General features: G+C 44.4%; 1 protein-coding gene across 9 annotated transcripts in view; it reads right to left on the reverse strand.

The window, feature by feature from the left end:
• The window catches only part of tmem63c (transmembrane protein 63C), a 342,578-nt gene that overhangs the window by 104,329 nt on the left and 220,437 nt on the right, over positions 1-17,812 (reverse strand). For all 9 annotated transcript variants that reach the window (XM_063042821.1, XM_063042830.1, XM_063042849.1 and 6 more), the window contains 2 exons: positions 9,465-9,571; positions 1,195-1,281 (listed from right to left, as the gene is read on the reverse strand). In XM_063042821.1, the coding sequence (XP_062898891.1) occupies positions 1,195-1,281; positions 9,465-9,571 (194 nt within the window). The remainder of the gene's footprint in view (positions 1-1,194; positions 1,282-9,464; positions 9,572-17,812) is intronic.

Consider the following 17,812-nt stretch of genomic DNA (forward strand, 5'->3'; position numbering starts at 1 on the left):
TGTCTGCCTGCCTTGATGTCGAGGTCGAGGTTCGTCGTCTGCTGCGGCTGATGTGGAAGGCTTGCTTGACTGCTTAGCCTCGCGCATTTTTCTATCATACAGTTCTTTGTAAGCACTCAAACCATCCTGCAAATATGCCCTAAACCTACGTACCCTTTCAAAATTAAAGTCATACTTTATCATTGCAGTGAAAATCTCACGCAGTTGCTTCACATTCAGTTACTGGACGACTTCACTTTCGGTCCGTTCGCTACTACATTTGGTTTCGATTGTTATCCTTTCCTCTTCCAATTGCATCAGCTCTTCATCTATCAGTTCTTGGTCATGGGATGCCAAAACCTCTTCAACATCATCTTCATCAACTTCCACAAGCCAAACTCACTTTGTCCTTACTGCGTTCTCCACAATCGAAATGCTTAATTATGTCTAGTTTTACGCTAAGTGTAACACCCTTACGAGCTCTTTTAGGCTTTTCTGATACCTTAGAACTCATCTTGCAAATGGATGCTCACAGGCACGTGTTTAAGCAACGCCGGCAAGAATGCAGTTCCGAATCCGGGGGAGAGCAGCTGCTCGGGGCGCACGCTGCTTTTTTTTTCACATGCTGCCTTTTCCCCTAACAGTTCCTGCCTGTGGCCATTGAACGTGCAGCTCCTCCCGTGGAGGGTCGGACACCCTGGGCCAATAGACTGGTCCTGGACTTATTTTCCACCTGGCATAGTTTGCATTTTGGTGTTTGATTGTTGTGGTTTTTGTATTGCTATATTTACGCTCTATTCTTGGTTGGTGCGGCTGTAACGAAACCAAATTTCCCTCGGGATTAATAAAGTATATCTATCTATCTATCTAAAACACCTTCTGTTAGCGAAAACAGGTAACTAATGTAGGTCTTTCGTAACAGTGAGGTTTCGTAAATCGAACGTTCGAAAAGCGGGGGACATCTGTACACCTGAATTTTTATTACTGTATTGCGTAGTTACTAATAAACGAGCTTTACTGAATAGCAATGCCAGACTCCAAGTGTTTTCCATTTCTGCTGGTTCTTTAACCCGTTACACCTTACACACAGAAGTCGTCTCTATGTCCCCACAAAGAAGATCAGTGAAAGAACCTAACAGTAAACTGTCAGCATTTGTGTCACCCTCCTTCAAGACGCCAATGGTATGGCGCTTCACTTATTCCACAGAAAGTTACCTGGTCAGTCCCAGAGATGGCAGGATGATCACCATGAAAACCAGGAAGAAGTAACACTTGTGCATTGTCACCTGGTTCTCCGTGGATCTGAAACATAAATAATTGCCATTACACCATTTGTCTTTCGAACATCGTTCATATCTGACCAACCAACATATCAACTGTCTGTCAAACATCGTTCATATCTGACCAACCATCACATCAACTGTCTGTCAAACATCGTTCATATCTGATCATCACATCAACTGTCTGTCAAACATCGTTCATATCTGACCAACCATCACATCAACCGTCTGTCAAACATCGTTCATATCTGACCAACCATCACATCAACTGTCTGTCAAACATCGTTCATATCTGACCAACCATTGCATCAACTGTCTGTCAAACATCGTTCATATCTGACCAACCATCGCATCAACTGTCTGTCAAACATCGTTCATATCTGACCATCCATCACATCAACTGTCTGTCAAACATCGTTCATATCTGACCAACCATCACATCAACTGTCTGTTGAACATCGTTCATATCTGATCAACCATCACATCAACTGTCTGCCAAACGCGGTTCATATCTGACCAACCATCGCATCAACTGTCTGTCAAACATCGTTCATATCTGACCAACCATCGCATCAACTGTCTGTCAAACATCGTTCATATCTGACCAACCATCACATCAACTGTCTGTCAAACATCGTTCATATCTGACCGACCATCACATCAACGGTCTGTCGAACACAGTTCACATCTGACCGACCATCACATCAACTGTCTGTCGAACACAGTTCATATCTGACAAACCAACACATCAACTGTCTGTCAAACACGGTTCATATCTGATCAATCATCACAGCAACTCTCTGTCAAACATCGTTCATATCTGACCAACCATCACATCAGCTGTCTACTGAACACGGTTCATATCTGACCAACCATCACATCAACTGTCTGTCAAACATGGTTCATATCTGACAGACCAGCACATCAACTGTCTGTCGAATACGGTTCATATCTGACCAATCATCACATCAACTGTCTGTTGAACACAGTTTATATCTGATCAACCATCACATCAAATTTTAGTTTAAGAGCCAAGAGGTAATGTTGCATGAGGTTGAGTTTAAGAGCCGAGAGGTAATGCTGCAGCTATATAGGACGCTGGTCAGACCCGACTTGGAGTACTGTGCTCAGTTCTGGTCGCTTCACGACAGGAAGGATGTGGAAGCCATCGAAAGGGTGCAGAGGAGACTTACAAGGATGTTGCCTGGATTGGGGAGCATACTTTAAGAGAATATGTTGTGTGAACTCAGCCTTTTCTCCTTGGAGCGACGGAGGATGAGAGGTGACCTGATAGAGGTGTATAAGATGATGAGAGGCATTGATCGTGTGGATAGAAAGGCTTTTTGCCAGGGCTGAAATGATTGCCATAGGAGGACACAGGTTTAAGGTGCTGGGGAGTAGGTTCAGAGATGTCACGGGTAAGATTTTTACTCAGAGAGTGGTGAGTGCGTGGAATGGGCTGCCGGCAATGGTGGTGGAGGCAGATAAGATAGGGTCTTTTAAGAGACTTTTGGATAGGTACATGGAGCTTAGAAAAATAGAGGGCTATAGGTTAGCCGAGTAATTTCTAAGGTAGGGGCATGTTTGGCACAACTTTGTGGGCTGAAGAGCCTGTATTGTGCTGTAGGTTTTCTATGTTTCTATCAACTGTCTGTCAAGCACGGTTTATATCTCACCAGCCATCACATGAACTGTCTGTCGAACATGGTTCATATTTAAGTAATTTTCCATATATACAAGATTCTGACCTGTTAGACATTATTTTAAAAATAAATCCTTTTGTGAAAGGTTTTATTGGGAAAATTTATAATTTACTATTACAACAGTATAATTATCCTTTTCTTAAGATTAAGCAAGATTGGGAAAGAGAGCTTAACATGACCTTGATAACAGAGGATTGGTTGCGAATTTTGAAGTTGGTTAAATCTTCTTCGATTTGTGCCAGTCACTCTCTAATTCAATTTAAAATTGTACATCGTTACTATTTGACAAAGGAGAGACTGTCTAAAATGTTTCCTAATGTTGATAGTCAGTGTGATAGATGTAAAACTGAGACAGCTATATTGACACAAACAACAGGAACGAAGGGTCTCAGCCTGAAACGTCGACTGCACCTCTTCCTAGAGATGCTGCCTGGCCTGCTGTGTTCACCAGCAACTTTTATGTGTGCGGCTATATTGACACATATGTTTTGGTCGTGTTCTGTATTGAAACAGTTTTAGAAATCTATTTTCTCTACAATTTCTAAAGCTTTAAAAATTAATTTACAACCTCATACATTGATAGTTCTGTTCGGTATAATTCCTCAATATATTCACGGTATTTCTATATCAGACCAACATGTGATTGCATTTGTCACATTATTGGCCAGAAGGGCTATTTTACTGAAATGGAAAGATGCCTCTGCTCCCACTTTGATACAATGGTTCTCTCAGGTGATGTTATGTTTTAGTTTGGAGAAAATTAGAAGTTGAACTTTTGATCCTCGATTTGACTTTGAGAAAAGGTGGGGTTCTCTTGCCCGCTATTATCATTTGATCCGAGTTAATTAAGATGGTCCCCTTCTGATTCTTGTGTAATTGGTTTTGGTTGGCGGATTGATGTTTTCCTTTTATGGAAGCTTGTATGGCGTATAGCTCCGGGGTTGTGCTCCCAATGGGTTTTTTTCTCATTTTTTTTTGATTAGTAGGTTTTTTTTGTTTTAGTTAGTAGGGGTTCTTTTTTCCTTCTTTCTTTTTTCCAAAAAAATAATAGTTTTAACATTTTTTCTTATTATTATTGGTATACTGTTTAGCTTGGTTAATCAGTTATTTGATAGTTTAACTCTTATTGTATATATTGATATGTTGATTTAACTACTTTAATGTATTTTTTGTTGATTTTCAATAATAATTAATAAAAAGATTTAAAAATGAAATGAACTGTCTGTCAAACATGGTTCATATCTGACCGACCATCACATTAACTGTCTGTCAAACATGGTTCATATCTGAAAGACCATCACATCAACTGTCAGTCGAACACAGTTCATATTGGCATCTAAGGAGATGCCAATCAACATTAGGAAAGTTAAAATCACCCATCACACAACCCTATTATTGCACTGTTCCAGAATCTGCCTCCCTATCTGCTCCTTGACATCTCTGTTACTATTGAGGGATGGTCTATGAAAAAACACCCAGTAGATTTATTGCCTCCTTTCTGTTTCTGACTTCCACCCATAATGACTCAGTAAACAATCCCTTCATGACTTAAACACGAGGAATTCTGCAGATGCTGGAAATTCAAGCGACACACATCAAAGTTGCTGGTGAACGCAGCAGGCCAGGCAGCGTCTATAGGAAGAGGTACAGTCGACGTTTTGGGCCGAGACCCTTCATCAGGACTAACTGAAAGAAAAGCTAGTAAGAGATTTGAAAGTGGGAGGGGGAGGGGGAGATCTGAAATGATAGGAGAAGACAGGAGAGGGAGGGATGGAGCCAAGAGCTGGACAGGTGATTGGCAAAAGGGATATGAGAGGATCATGGGACAGGAGGCCCAGGGAGAAGGAAAAGGGAGGGGGGGGAAACCCAGAGGAGGGGCAAGGGGTATAGTCAGAGGGACAGAGGGAGAAAAAGGAGAGAGAGAGAAAGAATGTGTGTATATAATTAAATAACGGATGGGGTATGAGGGGGAGGTGGGGCATTAGCGGAAGTTTGAGAAGTCAATGTTCATGCCATCAGGTTGGAGGCTACCCAGACGGAATATAAGGTGTTGTTCCTCCAACCTGAGTGTGGCTTCATCTTGACAGTAGAGGAGGCCATGGATAGACATGTCAGAATGGGAATGGGATGTGGAATTAAAATGTGTGGCCACTGGGAGATCCTGCTTTCTCTGGCGGACAGAGCGTAGGTGTTCAGCAAAACGATCTCCCAGTCTGCGTCGGGTCTTGCCAATATATAGAACGCCACATCAGGAGCAACGGACGCAGTATATCCCCCCAGCCGACTGACAGGTGAAGTGTTGCCTCACCTGGAAGGACTGTCTGGGGCCCTGAATGGTGGTAAGGGAGGACGTGTAAGGGCATGTGTAGCACTTGTTCCGCTTACACGGATAAGTGCCAGGAGGGAGATCAGTGGGGAGGGATGGGGGGGACGAATGGACAAGGGAGTCGCGTAGGGAGTGATCCCTGCGGAATGCAGGGGGGGGGGGAGGGAAAGATGTGCTTAGTGGTGGGATCGCGTTGGAGGTGGTGGAAGTTACGGAGAATTATATGTTGGACCCGGAGGCTGGTGGGGTGGTAGGTGAGGACCAGGGGAACCCTATTCCTAGTGGGGTGGCGGGAGGATGGAGTGAGAGCAGATGTACGTGAAATGGGGGAGATGCGTTTAAGAGCAGAGTTGATAGTGGGGGAAGGGAAGCCCCTTTCTTTAAAAAAGGAAGACATCTCCCTCGTCCTAGAATGAAAAGCCTCATCCTGAGAGCAGATGCAGTGGAGACGGAGGAATTGCGAGAAGGGGATGGCGTTTTTGCAAGAGACAGGGTGAGAAGAGGAATAGTCCAGATAGCTGTGAGAGTCAGTAGGCTTATAGTAGACATCAGTGGATAAGCTGTCTCCAGAGACAGAGACAGGAAGATCTAGAAAGGAGAGGGAGGTGTCGGAAATGGACCAGGTAAACTTGAGGGCAGGGTGAAAGTTGGAGGCAAAGTTAATAAAGTCAACGAGCTCTGCATGCGTGCAGGAAGCAGCGCCAATGCAGTCGTCGATGTAGCGAAGGAAAAGTGGGGGACAGATACCAGAATAGGCACGGAACATAGATTGTTCCACAAAGCCAACAAAAAGGCAGGCATAGCTAGGACCCATACGGGTGCCCATAGCTACACCTTCAGTTTGGAGGAAGTGGGAGGTGCCAAAGGAGAAATTATTAAGAGTAAGGACTAATTCCGCTAGACGGAGCAGAGTGGTGGTGGAGGGGAACTGATTAGGTCTGGAATCCAAAAAGAGGCGGAGAGCTTTGAGACCTTCCTGATGGGGGATGGAAGTATATAGGGACTGGACATCCATGGTGAAAATAAAGCGGTGGGGGCCAGGGAACTTAGCAGAAAAGCCAGGACCAACAGGCTCCGCGACAGCTTCTTCCACCAGGCCATCAGACTGATGAACTCACGCTGATTTGAGTGTACTCTATATTACATTGACAGTTCTAATTATTATAAATTACTATGATTATGCACATTGCACATTTAAATCCAGATGTAACGTAAGGATTTTTACTCCTCATGCATGTGAAGGATATAAGAAATAAAGTCAATTCAATTGACTGGGAATCCCAAACTGTAAAGTGACTGGATTTGATAGAGTTGGTCAAATGTGTTCAGGAAAAAGCATCTAGAGCTCTCCCGGCATATATGACGAATAAACTCTTCTCGGACTTCCAGCCAGGTACAGGTATCGAATATAACCAAAGTTTCAATGACAAACTCTGCCATCTTCATCAGGGATGATGCCCGGGCATGTTTACTGTGGCCTGTAGTCCATCCCTCCAGATTGGTTAGTTCTCATTTAATCCGGCTTCCGCTCTCCCACCTTGTTTACAATCGAATTTGTCAGCCCTCTTGTCTCCTAATGATTGGGGGTACATCAATAGGTACATGACTGCCCAAGGTGAACTAGTTTCACAAAGGAACTCCTGCAAGGCAGGTCAAGAAATACAACAAACTACCCAAAGAAAGTGCAGCCATCCCACAATTAGACCCAAAAAGGATAGTCATCAATCAAACTGGGCAAAGCATCAATGAGGCAACAAGATCATTCCTTGCCAAGGGTCTAAACTTCACTGTAGTCCCCAGAGCTGTACCTTATCGGGACTACACTGGCGGACTGGAACAAGCAATCTGAAAACCACCACTGGATACCGTGCATTTGCAATGGCCATAGGATTGACTTCGACGGCACAAAACTACTGTTCTGCACCAATGGTTTTTGGGACTGCCTAGTTAAAAAAAGCCATTGAAATAAAGCTGGAGGAAAAGAATTTTAACAAAGATGGAGAACTGGAATTTGATTGTAAACAAGGTGGGAGAGCAGAAACCAGATGGATGAGAATGAACAAATCAGAAGGGACAGACTACAGGGGTATAAATACCACCAGAGAAGACATGCACAGGCATCATCCCTGATGAAGATGGCAAAATTTGTCATTGAAACATCAGTCAAAATCAATACCTGTACCCAGCTGGAAGTCCCAGATATGTTTATTCATGTTCAGGAAGGTTTCCTTCATCAATACGTAGAAGTCCCAACAAGAGAGCATGCAATACTGTGTCTGCTATTAGAGAATGAGACAAGGCAGGTGACAGAAGTTTGTGTAGGGGAACTCCTTGCATCTAGCGACCACAATGCTAGTAGTTTCAAAGTAAATATGAAAAAAGATAGGTTTGGTCCACGGGTTGAGATTTTAAACTGGAGTAAGGCCAGTTTTGATGGTATCAAAAATGATGTGGCAAGTGCGGATTGGGACAGGCTCTTTTCTGCCAAAGGTTTACCTTGTAAGTGGGAAGTTTCAAAAGCAAAATTTTGTGAGTACAAAGCTTGGATGTGCCTGTCGGAACAAAAGGTAAACATAACAAGTGTAGGGAACCTTGGTTTTCAAGAGCTATTGATGCCCTGGATAAGAGAAAAAAGGAGGTGCATAGCAGCTACAGACAGGTAGTATCAAATGAGGTGCTTATGGAGTATAAGAAATGCAAGAGAGAGCTTCAGAAAGAAATAAGCAAACCTAAAAGAAAGCATGATGTTGCTCCAGCAGACAAGGTGAAAGGGAATCTTAAAGGATTCTCTGGATATGTTAAGAGCAAAAGGATTGTAAGGGACAAAGCTGGTCCTCTGGCAAATCAGACTGGTAATCATGTGTGGAGCCAAAACAAATGGGGAAGATCTTAAGTAATTTTTTTGCATCTGTATTTACTCAGGAGATGGACACAGTCTATAGAAATGAGGCAAAGCAGCATCAACTTCATTGACCCTGTACAGATTATAGAGAAGGAGGTGTTTTCTATCCTGAAGCAAATCAAGGTGGATAAATCCCTAGGGCCTGACAAGGTGTTCCTTTGGACCCTACAGGAGGCAAGTGCAGAAACTGCCAGGCACCAAGCAGAGATACTTAAATTATCCTTAGCGACAGGAGAGGCATCTGAGGATTGGGGGATAGCTAATGTTGTTCCATTGTTTGAAAAAGGGTCTAAACACAAACCAGGAAATTATAGCCTGCTGAGTCTGACATCAGTTGTGGGAAAGTTATTGGAAGGTAGTCTAAGGGACAGAATATGTAAGTATTTGGATAGACAGGGACTGATTAAGGATAGAGAGCATGGCTTTGTGTGTGGTAGGTTATGTCTAACCAATCTTATAAAGTTTTTCGAGGAAGTTACCAGGAAAGAGGATGAACCAAAGCAGTGGATGTTGTCTACATGGACTTTATAGCAAGGCACTTGACAAGGTTCCGCATGGGAGGCTGGTGAAAAATGTTCAGTCTCTGGGCATTCAAGATAGGGTAGAAAATTGGATGAGACATTGGCTTTGTGACTGAAGCCAGAGAGGGGTAGTAGATGGTTACCTCTTTGACTGAAGGCCTGTGACTAGGGATCAGTATTGGGTCCATTGTTGTGTGTCATGTGTGTTGCTGTGTACTCCCAAATCCCTCTATTCTACCACACTCCTCAGTGCCCTGTCTGTCACCGTGTAAGACCTACCCTGGTTTTCCCTCCCAAAGTGCAACACTTTACACGTATCTGCATTAAATTCAATCTGCTATTTTTCAGCCCATTTTTCCAACAAGTCTAGATACTGCTAAAAGCTTTGATAATCTTCCTCGTGGTTCACTACATCCCCAGTCTTGGTGTCATTTGCAAATTTGCTCATGCAGTTTACCATCAAGGAAATCATGAGCAGAGGGGAAATGGGAAATTGGGAAAAGTGAAGGAGAGCATGTGGTGAAAGTGCGGGAGGGGGTACAGAAAGCATGTGAGGAGTGTACTGCAAGTTGAGAGAGTGCACCATCTGTCAACATTACCCATGCCATTCAAATATGCAATTGGAATTGACCAGCTGTCTTGGCTGGATGGGATTTGTGTTCCTCTCAAGACCATACTTCTGGCATCAGTTACTACAAGTGTTTGTGTGATCCCAGGCTTCATCTCAGCTTCATACACCTGAAATAGGATTACCTGGTCCAGTGACACTCAAAGAAAGCGGAGTAGTAGACGATGAATGGCAGCAATACGGAAAATGTCCACAGAAGCAAAGTTGGGAAGAACTGGGTCACAATAGGATTCTGAAACAGAATGAAGCAATGTTAGACAGAGAGACCAGAGAGGCTGAAAAACAAGGCAATGCCAACACAAGAGCTACTAAACCTGTCAATAAGCAAGGCAGAACACTCTTCTAAAGTCAAGACAAAAAGCAACTTGTTAACTCTCCTGTGACAGAGCTGAGAACTGACCAAAGACTGAGGACAGTGAACAGCATGGCTGCACAAACAAGGCTGGTACATTTCACCAGCAGAGCGTGAATGGAGTTGGCCACTTCCCTGAGTACAATGAAAGTCAAAAATAAAACTACTGATGCTGGGAATATCGTCAATTACAGTTGTAAAATACCCTTAGACCACCATGATTACACAGACCTATTTATATTAATCCCACCAACCAGTATTAATTCTACATCCTTCGATGCCCTGCTCCTTCAGATGTCCAGATGCTTCTTTAATAGGACCATAAGACCATAAGACAAAGGAGCAGAAGTTGGCCATTCGGCCCATCGAGTCTGCTCCGCCATTTTATCATGAGCTGATCCATTCTCCCATTTAGTCCCACTACCCCGCCTTCTCACCTTAACCTTTGATGCCCTGGCTACTCAGATACCTATCAATCTCTGCCTTAAATACATCCAATGACTTGGCCTCCACTGCTGCCCATGGCAACAAATTCCATAGATTCACCACCCTCTGACTAAAAAAATTTCTTCGCATTTCTGTTCTGAATGGGCGCCCTTCAATCCTTAATTCATGCCCTCTCGAACTAGACTCCCCCATCATGGGAAACAACTTTGCCACATCCACTCTGTCCATGCCTTTCAACATTCGAAATGTTTCTCTGAGGTCTCCTCTCATTCTTCAATGTTCTTACTGTTCCTGCCTATCTTTGTATTATCCACAAATGGTCACAAACCCATCAACTTCTTCATCCAAACCATTGACATATAATGTAAAAAGAAGTGGTTCCATCACCAACTCCTGCAGAACACAACTAGGCACTGGCAGCCAACCAGAAAAGGCTTCCTTTATTTCCACTCTTTGCCTCCTGCCAGTCAGCCAATTCTCTATCCATTCTAGTACCTTTCCTGTAATACCACGGGCTCTTACCTTGTTAAGCAGCCTCATGTGCAGCACTTTGTCAAAGGCCTTCTGCAAATCCAAGAAAACAACATCCACTGACTCTCCTTTGTCTATTAGACCATAAGATACAGGAACAGAGTTAGGCCATTTGGCCCATCGTGTCTGCTCCGCTTCCCTCTCAGCCCCAATCTCCTGCCTTCTCCTCGTATCTCTTCATGCCCTGACCAGTCAAGAATCTACCAACCTCTGCTTTAAATATACATAATGACTTGGCCTCCACAGCCCCCTATGGCAGCCAATTACACAGATTCACCACTCTCTGGCTAAAGATATTCCTCCTCATCTCCGTTTCAAGTGGATGTTGCTCGATTCTGAGAATGTGTCCTCTGGCCTTAGACTCCCCCATCATAGTCCTCTCCATATCCACCCTATCAATGCCCTTCAATCTTCAAAATGTATCAGTGAGGTCGTCCCTCATTCTTCTGAATTCTAACGAGTGGAGAACCAGAGCCATCAAACACTCCTTGTATGACAAGCCTTTCAATCCTGGAATAATTTTCATGTATGTCCTTTGAACCCTCCCCAACGTCAGCACATCCTTTCTTAGATAAGGGGCCCTTAATGTCCCAAACAAGGTCTCACCAGTGACTTACAAAGCCTTAAAATTGCATTCTTGCTTTATAGAAACATAGAAAACCTACAGCACAATACAGGCCCTTTGGCCCACAAAGCCATGCCAAACATGTCCTCACTTTAGAACTACCTAGGCTTACCCATAGCCCTCCATTTTCCTAAGCTCCATGTACCTATCTAGGAGTCGCTCAAAAAACTCTATCGTTTCCGCCTCCACCACCGTCGTCAGCAGCCCATTCCACGCACTCACCACTCTCTACGTAAAAAACTTACCCCTGACATCTCCTCTGTACCGACTTCCAAGCACCCGAAAATGATGCCCTCTTGTGTTAGCCATCTCAGCCCTGGGAAAAAGCTTCAGACTATCCACAGAGTCAACCTGCGGAGCAGCTTCCAGTGTCCTATGGACTCAGACACCAAGATCCCTCTGATCCTCCACACTGCCAAGAGTCTTACCATTAATGCTATATTCTGCCATCATATTGAACCGAGCAAAATGAACCACCTCACACTTATCTGGGTTGAACTCCATCTGTCACTTCTCAGCCCAGTTTTGCATCCTATCAATATCCTGCTGTAACCTTTGACAGCCGTCCACACTATCCACAACACCCCCAACCTTCGTGTCGTCAGCAAATATACTAACCCATCCCTCCACTTCCTCATCCAGGTCATTTATAAAAATCACGAATAGTAAGGATCCCAGAACAGATCCCTGAGGCACACCACTAGTCACCGACCTCCATGCGGAATATGACCCGTCTACAACCACTCTTTGCCTTCTGTGGGCAAGCCAGTTCTGTATCCACAAAGCAATGTCCCCTTGGATCCCATGCCTCCTTACCTTCTCAATATGCCTTGCATCGGGTACCTTATCAAATGCCTTGCTGAAATCCATATACACTACATCTACTGCTCTACCTTCATCACTGTGTTTAGTTACATCCTCAAAAAATTCAATCAGGCTCGTAAGGCACGACCTACCCTTGACAAAGCCATGCTGACTATTCCTAATCATATTATGCCTCTCCAAATGTTTATAAATCCGGCCTCTCACGATCTTCTCCATCAACTTACCAAACACTGAAGTAAGACTCACTGGTCTATAATTTCCTGGGCGATCTCTACTCCCTTTCTTGAATAAGGGAACAACATCTGCAACCCTCCCATCCTCCGGACTATCTCTCATCCTCATTGATGATGCAAAGATCATCGCCAGATGCTCAGCAATTTCCTCCCTCGCTTCCCACAGTAGCCTGGGGTATATCCCATTTGGTCCCAGTAATGTATCCAACTTGATGCTCTCCAAAAGCTCCAGCGCATCCTCTTCCTTAATATCTACATGCTCAAGCTCTTCGGTCCACTGCAAGTCATCCCTACAATCAACAAGATCCTTTTCCGTAGTGAATACTGAAGCCTGGCACTTGAAGTAGCCATTCCTGCCCCTGCACCATCCAAGTCTCTGTAATGGCCACAACATCATAGCTCCAAGTTCTAAGCTCATCCGCTTTGTTCATAATACTCCTCGCATTAAAATAGACATATATCAAACCATCGGTTTGAGCATGTCCCTCTGCTATTTCCTCTGGTTTCATACACACTTTTCCACTGTCACACTTGATTGGTCCTATTCTCTCATGCCTTATCCTCCTGCTCTTCACGTACTTGTAGAATGCCTTGGGGTTTTCCTTAAACCTGCCTGCCAAGGGCTTCTCATGGCCCCTTCTGGCTCTCCTAATTCCATTCTTGAGCTCCTTCCTGCTAACCTTATAATCTTCTAGATCTCTGTCATTACCTAGTTTTTTGAACCTTTCATAAGCTCTTCTTTTCTTCTTGACTAGATTTACAACATTCTTTGTACACCATGGTTCCTGTACCCTACCTTCCTTTCCCTGTCTCATTGGAACGTAACTATGCAGAACCTTATGCAAATATCCCCTGAACATTTGCCACATTTCTTCCATACGTTTCCCTGAGAACATCTGTTTCCAATTTATGCTTCCAAGTTCCTGCCTGATAGCCTCGTATTTTCCCTTGCTCCAATTAAACGTTTCCCTAACTTGTCTGTTTCTATCCTGCTCCAATGATATGGTAAAGGAGATAGAATTGTGATCACTATCTCCAAAATGCTCCCCCACTGAGAGACCTGACACCTGACCAGGTTCATTTCCCAATACCAGATCAAGTACAGCCTCTCCTCTTGTAGGCTTTACCTACATATTCTCTCTAGAAACCTTCCTGAACATACCTAACAAACTCCACTCCATCTAAACCCCTCACTCCAGGGAGATGCCAATCAATATTTGGGAAATTAAAATATATCACCACAACAACCCTGTTATTTTTACACCTTTGCAGAATCTGTCTCTCTATCTGCTCCTCGATGTCCCTGTTACTATTGGGTGGTCTATAAAAAACACCCAGTAGAGTTATTGACCCCTTCCTATTCCTAACTTCCACCCACAGAGACTCCGTAGACAATCCCTCCATGTCTTCCCCCTTTTCTATGGCCGTGACACTATCTCTGATCAACAGTTCCATGTCCCCACCTCTTCTGCCTCCCTCCCTGTCCTTTCTGAAACATCGGAAGCCTGACACTTGAAGTAGCCATTCCTGCCCCTGCACCATCCAAGTCTCTGTAATGGCCATAACATCATAGCTCCAAGTTCTAAGCTCATCCGCTTTGTTCATAATACTCCTCGCATTAAAATAGACATATATCAAACCATCGGTTTGAGCATGTCCCTTTTCTATCACCTGCCTATCCTCCCTTTCGCACTGTCTCCAAGCTTTCTCTATTTGTGAGCCAACCTCCCTTACCTCCGTCACTTCAGTTCGGTTCCCACCCCCCAGCAATTCTAGTTTAAACTCTCCCCAGTAGCCTTAGTAAACCTACCCACCAGGATATTGGTCCCCCTGGGATTCAAGTGCAACCCGTCCTTTTTGTACAAGTCACACCTGCCCCAAAAGAGGTCCCAATGATCCAGAAATCTGAATCCCTGCCCTCTGCTCCAATCCCTCGGCCACGCATTCGTCCTCCACCTCATTCTATTCCTGTACTCACTGTCACACGGCACAGGCAGTAATCCCAAGATTATTACCTTAGAGGTCCTGCTTCTCAACTTCCTTCCTAACTCTCTGTAGTCCCTTTCCCTACCTATGTTGTTGGTACCAATATGTACCATGACCTCTGACTGTTCTCCTTCCCACTTCAAGATATTGTGTACATGATCAGAAACAGCTTGGACCCTGGTACCTGGGAGGCAAACTACCATCCATGTTTCTTTCCTGCGTCCACAGATTCGCCTGTCTGACCCCCTAACTATAGAGTCCCCTATCACTGCTGCCATCCTCTTCCTTTCCCTCCCCTCCTGAGCCACAGGGCCAGTCTCTGTGACAGAGGTGCGGCCACTGTTGCTTCTCACAGGTAGGTCTAGTCCTCTCGAAAAGAACTTTAACATAACATTTGCTTTCCTCACCACCGATTCAACCTGCAAATTAATCTTTAGGAAATCCTGCATTAGGACTCTCAAATCCCTTTGCACCACAGATTTTTGAATTTTCTCTCCATTTAGAAAATAGTCTATGCCTTTATTTCTTCTACCAAAGCACATGACCACACTTCCCAAAACTGTATTCCATCTACCACTTCTTTACCCATTTCCTGATCTGTCTAAGTCCTTCTCCAGCCTCTCTACTTCCTCAAAACTACCTGCCCCTCCACCTATCTTCAAACTTGGCCACAAAGCCATCAATTTCATCATCGAAATCATTGACATATAACATAAAAAGAAACAGACCTAACACAGATCTGTGTGGAACACCACTAGTCACCAGCAGCCAACCAGAAAAGGCTCCCTTTATAGAACAAAGAATATAGAATAGTACAGTACAGGCCCTTCGGCCCACAATGTTGTGCCGACACTGAAACCCTGCCTCCCATATAAGCCCCCACCTTAAATTCCTCCATATACCTGTCTAGTAGTCTCTTAAACTTCATTAGTGTATCTGCCTCCACCACTGACTCAGACAGTGCATTCCACGCACCAACCACTCTCTGAGTAAAAAACCTTCCTCTAATATCCCCCTTGAACTTCCCACCCCTTACCTTAAAGCCATGTCCTCTTGTATTGAGAGTGGTGCCCTGGGGAAGAGGCGCTGGCTGTCCACTCTATCCATTCCCCTTACTATCTTGTATACCTCTATCATGTCTCCTCTCATTCTCCTTCCCTCCAAAGAGTAAAGCCCTGGCTCCTTTAATCTCTGATCATAATGCATACTCTCTAAACCAGGCAGCATCCTGGTAAATCTCCTCTGTACCCTTTCCAATGCTTCCCCATCCCTCCTATAGTGAGGCAACCAGAACTGGACACAGTACTCCAAGTGTGGCCCAACCAGAGTTTTATAGAGCTGCATCATTACCCTGCGACTCTTAAACTCTATCCCTCGACTTATGAAAGCTAACACTCCATAAGCTTTCTTAACTACCCTATCTACCTGTGAGGCAACTTTCAGGGATCTGTGGACATGTACCCCCAGATCCCTCTGCTCCTCCATACTTCCAAGTATCCTGCCATTTACTTTGTACTCTGCCTTGGAGTTTGTCCTTCCAAAGTGTACCACCTCACACTTCTCTGGGTTGAACTCCATCTGCCACTTCTCAGCCCACTTCTGCATCCTATCAATGTCTCTCTGCAATCTTCGACAATCCTCTACACTATCCACAATGCCACCAACTTTTGTGTCATCTGCAAACCTGCCAACACACCCTTTTACCCCCACATCCAGGTTATCAATAAAAATCACGAAAAGTAGAGGTCTCAGAACTGCTCCTTGTGGGACACCACTAGTCACAACCCTCCAATCTGAATGTACTCCCTCCACCACGACCCTCTGCTTTCTGCAGGCAAGCTAATTCTGAATCCACCTGGCCAAACTTCCCTGGATCCCATGCCTTCTGACTTTCTGAATAAGCCTACCGTGTGGATCACATCCACTACACTACCCTCATCTATATGCCTGGTCACCTCCTCAAAGAACTCTGTCAGGCTTGTTAGACACAATCTGCCCTTCACAAAGCCATGCTGACTGTCCCTGATCAGACCATGATTCTCTAAATGCCTATAGAGCCTATCTCTAAGAATCTTTTCCAACAGCTTTCCCACCACAGACATAAGGCTCACTGGTTTATAATTACCCGGACTATCCCTACTACCTTTTTTGAACAAGGGGACAACATTCACCTCCCTCCAATCGTCCGGTACCATTCCCGTGGACAACGAGGACATAAAAGATCCTAGCCAGAGGCTCAGCAATCTCTTCCATCACCTCGTGGAGCAGCCTGGGGAATATTCCGTCAGACCCCGGGGACTTATCCGTCCTAATGTATTTTAACAAATCCAACACCTCCTCTCCCTGAATATCAACATGCTCCAGAACATCAACCTCACTCATATTGTTCTCACCATCATCAAGTTCCCTCTCATTGGTGAATACCGAAAAGAAGTATTCATTGAGGACCTCGCTCACTTCCACTGCCTCCAGGCACATCTTCCCACCTATATCTCTAATTGGTCCTATATTCACTCCTGTCATCCTTTAGTTCTTCACATAATTGAAGAATGCCTTGGGGTTTTCCTTTACCCTACTCGCCAAGGCCTTTTCATGCCCTCTTCTTGCTCTCCTCAGCCCCTTCTTAAGCTTCTTTCTTGCTACCCTATATTCCCCAATAGACCCATCTGATCCTTGCTTCCTAAACCTCATGTATGCTGTCTTCTTCCACCTGACTAGATTCTCCACCTCACTTGTCATCCATGGTTCCTTCACCCTACCATTCTTTATCTTCCTCACCGGGACAAATTTATTCCTAACATCCTGCAAGACATCCCTAAACATCGACCACATGTCCATAGTACACTTCCCTGCAAAAAACATCATCCCAATTCATACTCGCAAGTTCTAGTTTTATAGCCTCATAATTTGCCCTTCCCCAATTAAAAATTTTCCAGTTCTCTCTGATTCTATCCTTTTCCATGATAATGTTAAAGGCCAGGCAGCGATGGTCACTGTCCCCCAGATGTTCACCCACTGAGAGATCTGTGACCTGACCTGGTTTGTTACCTAATACTAGATCTATTTTGGCATTCCCCCGAATGGGCCTGTGAATATACTGTGACAGGAATCCATCCTGGACACACTTAACAAACTCTGCCCCATCTAAACCATTGGAACGAATCAGGTGCCAATCAATATTAGGGAAGTTAAAGTCACCTATGATAACAACCCTGTTACTTTTGCACCTTTCCAAAATCTGCTTCCCAGTCTGCTCCTCGGTATCTCTGCTGCTACCAGGGGGCCTAAGGAATATTCCCAATAGAGTAACTGCTCCCTTCCTGTTCCTGACTTCCACCCATACTGACTCAAAAGAGGATCCTGCTACATTACCCACCTTTTCTGTAGCTGTAATAGTATCCCTGACCAGTAATGCCACCCCTCCTTCCCTTTCCCCCCCTCTCTATCCCTTTTAAAGCACAGAAATCCAGGAAT

The sequence above is a fragment of the Mobula hypostoma genome, chromosome 1 (assembly GCF_963921235.1).
Source record: "Mobula hypostoma chromosome 1, sMobHyp1.1, whole genome shotgun sequence".
NCBI classification, from domain to species: domain Eukaryota; kingdom Metazoa; phylum Chordata; class Chondrichthyes; order Myliobatiformes; family Myliobatidae; genus Mobula; species Mobula hypostoma.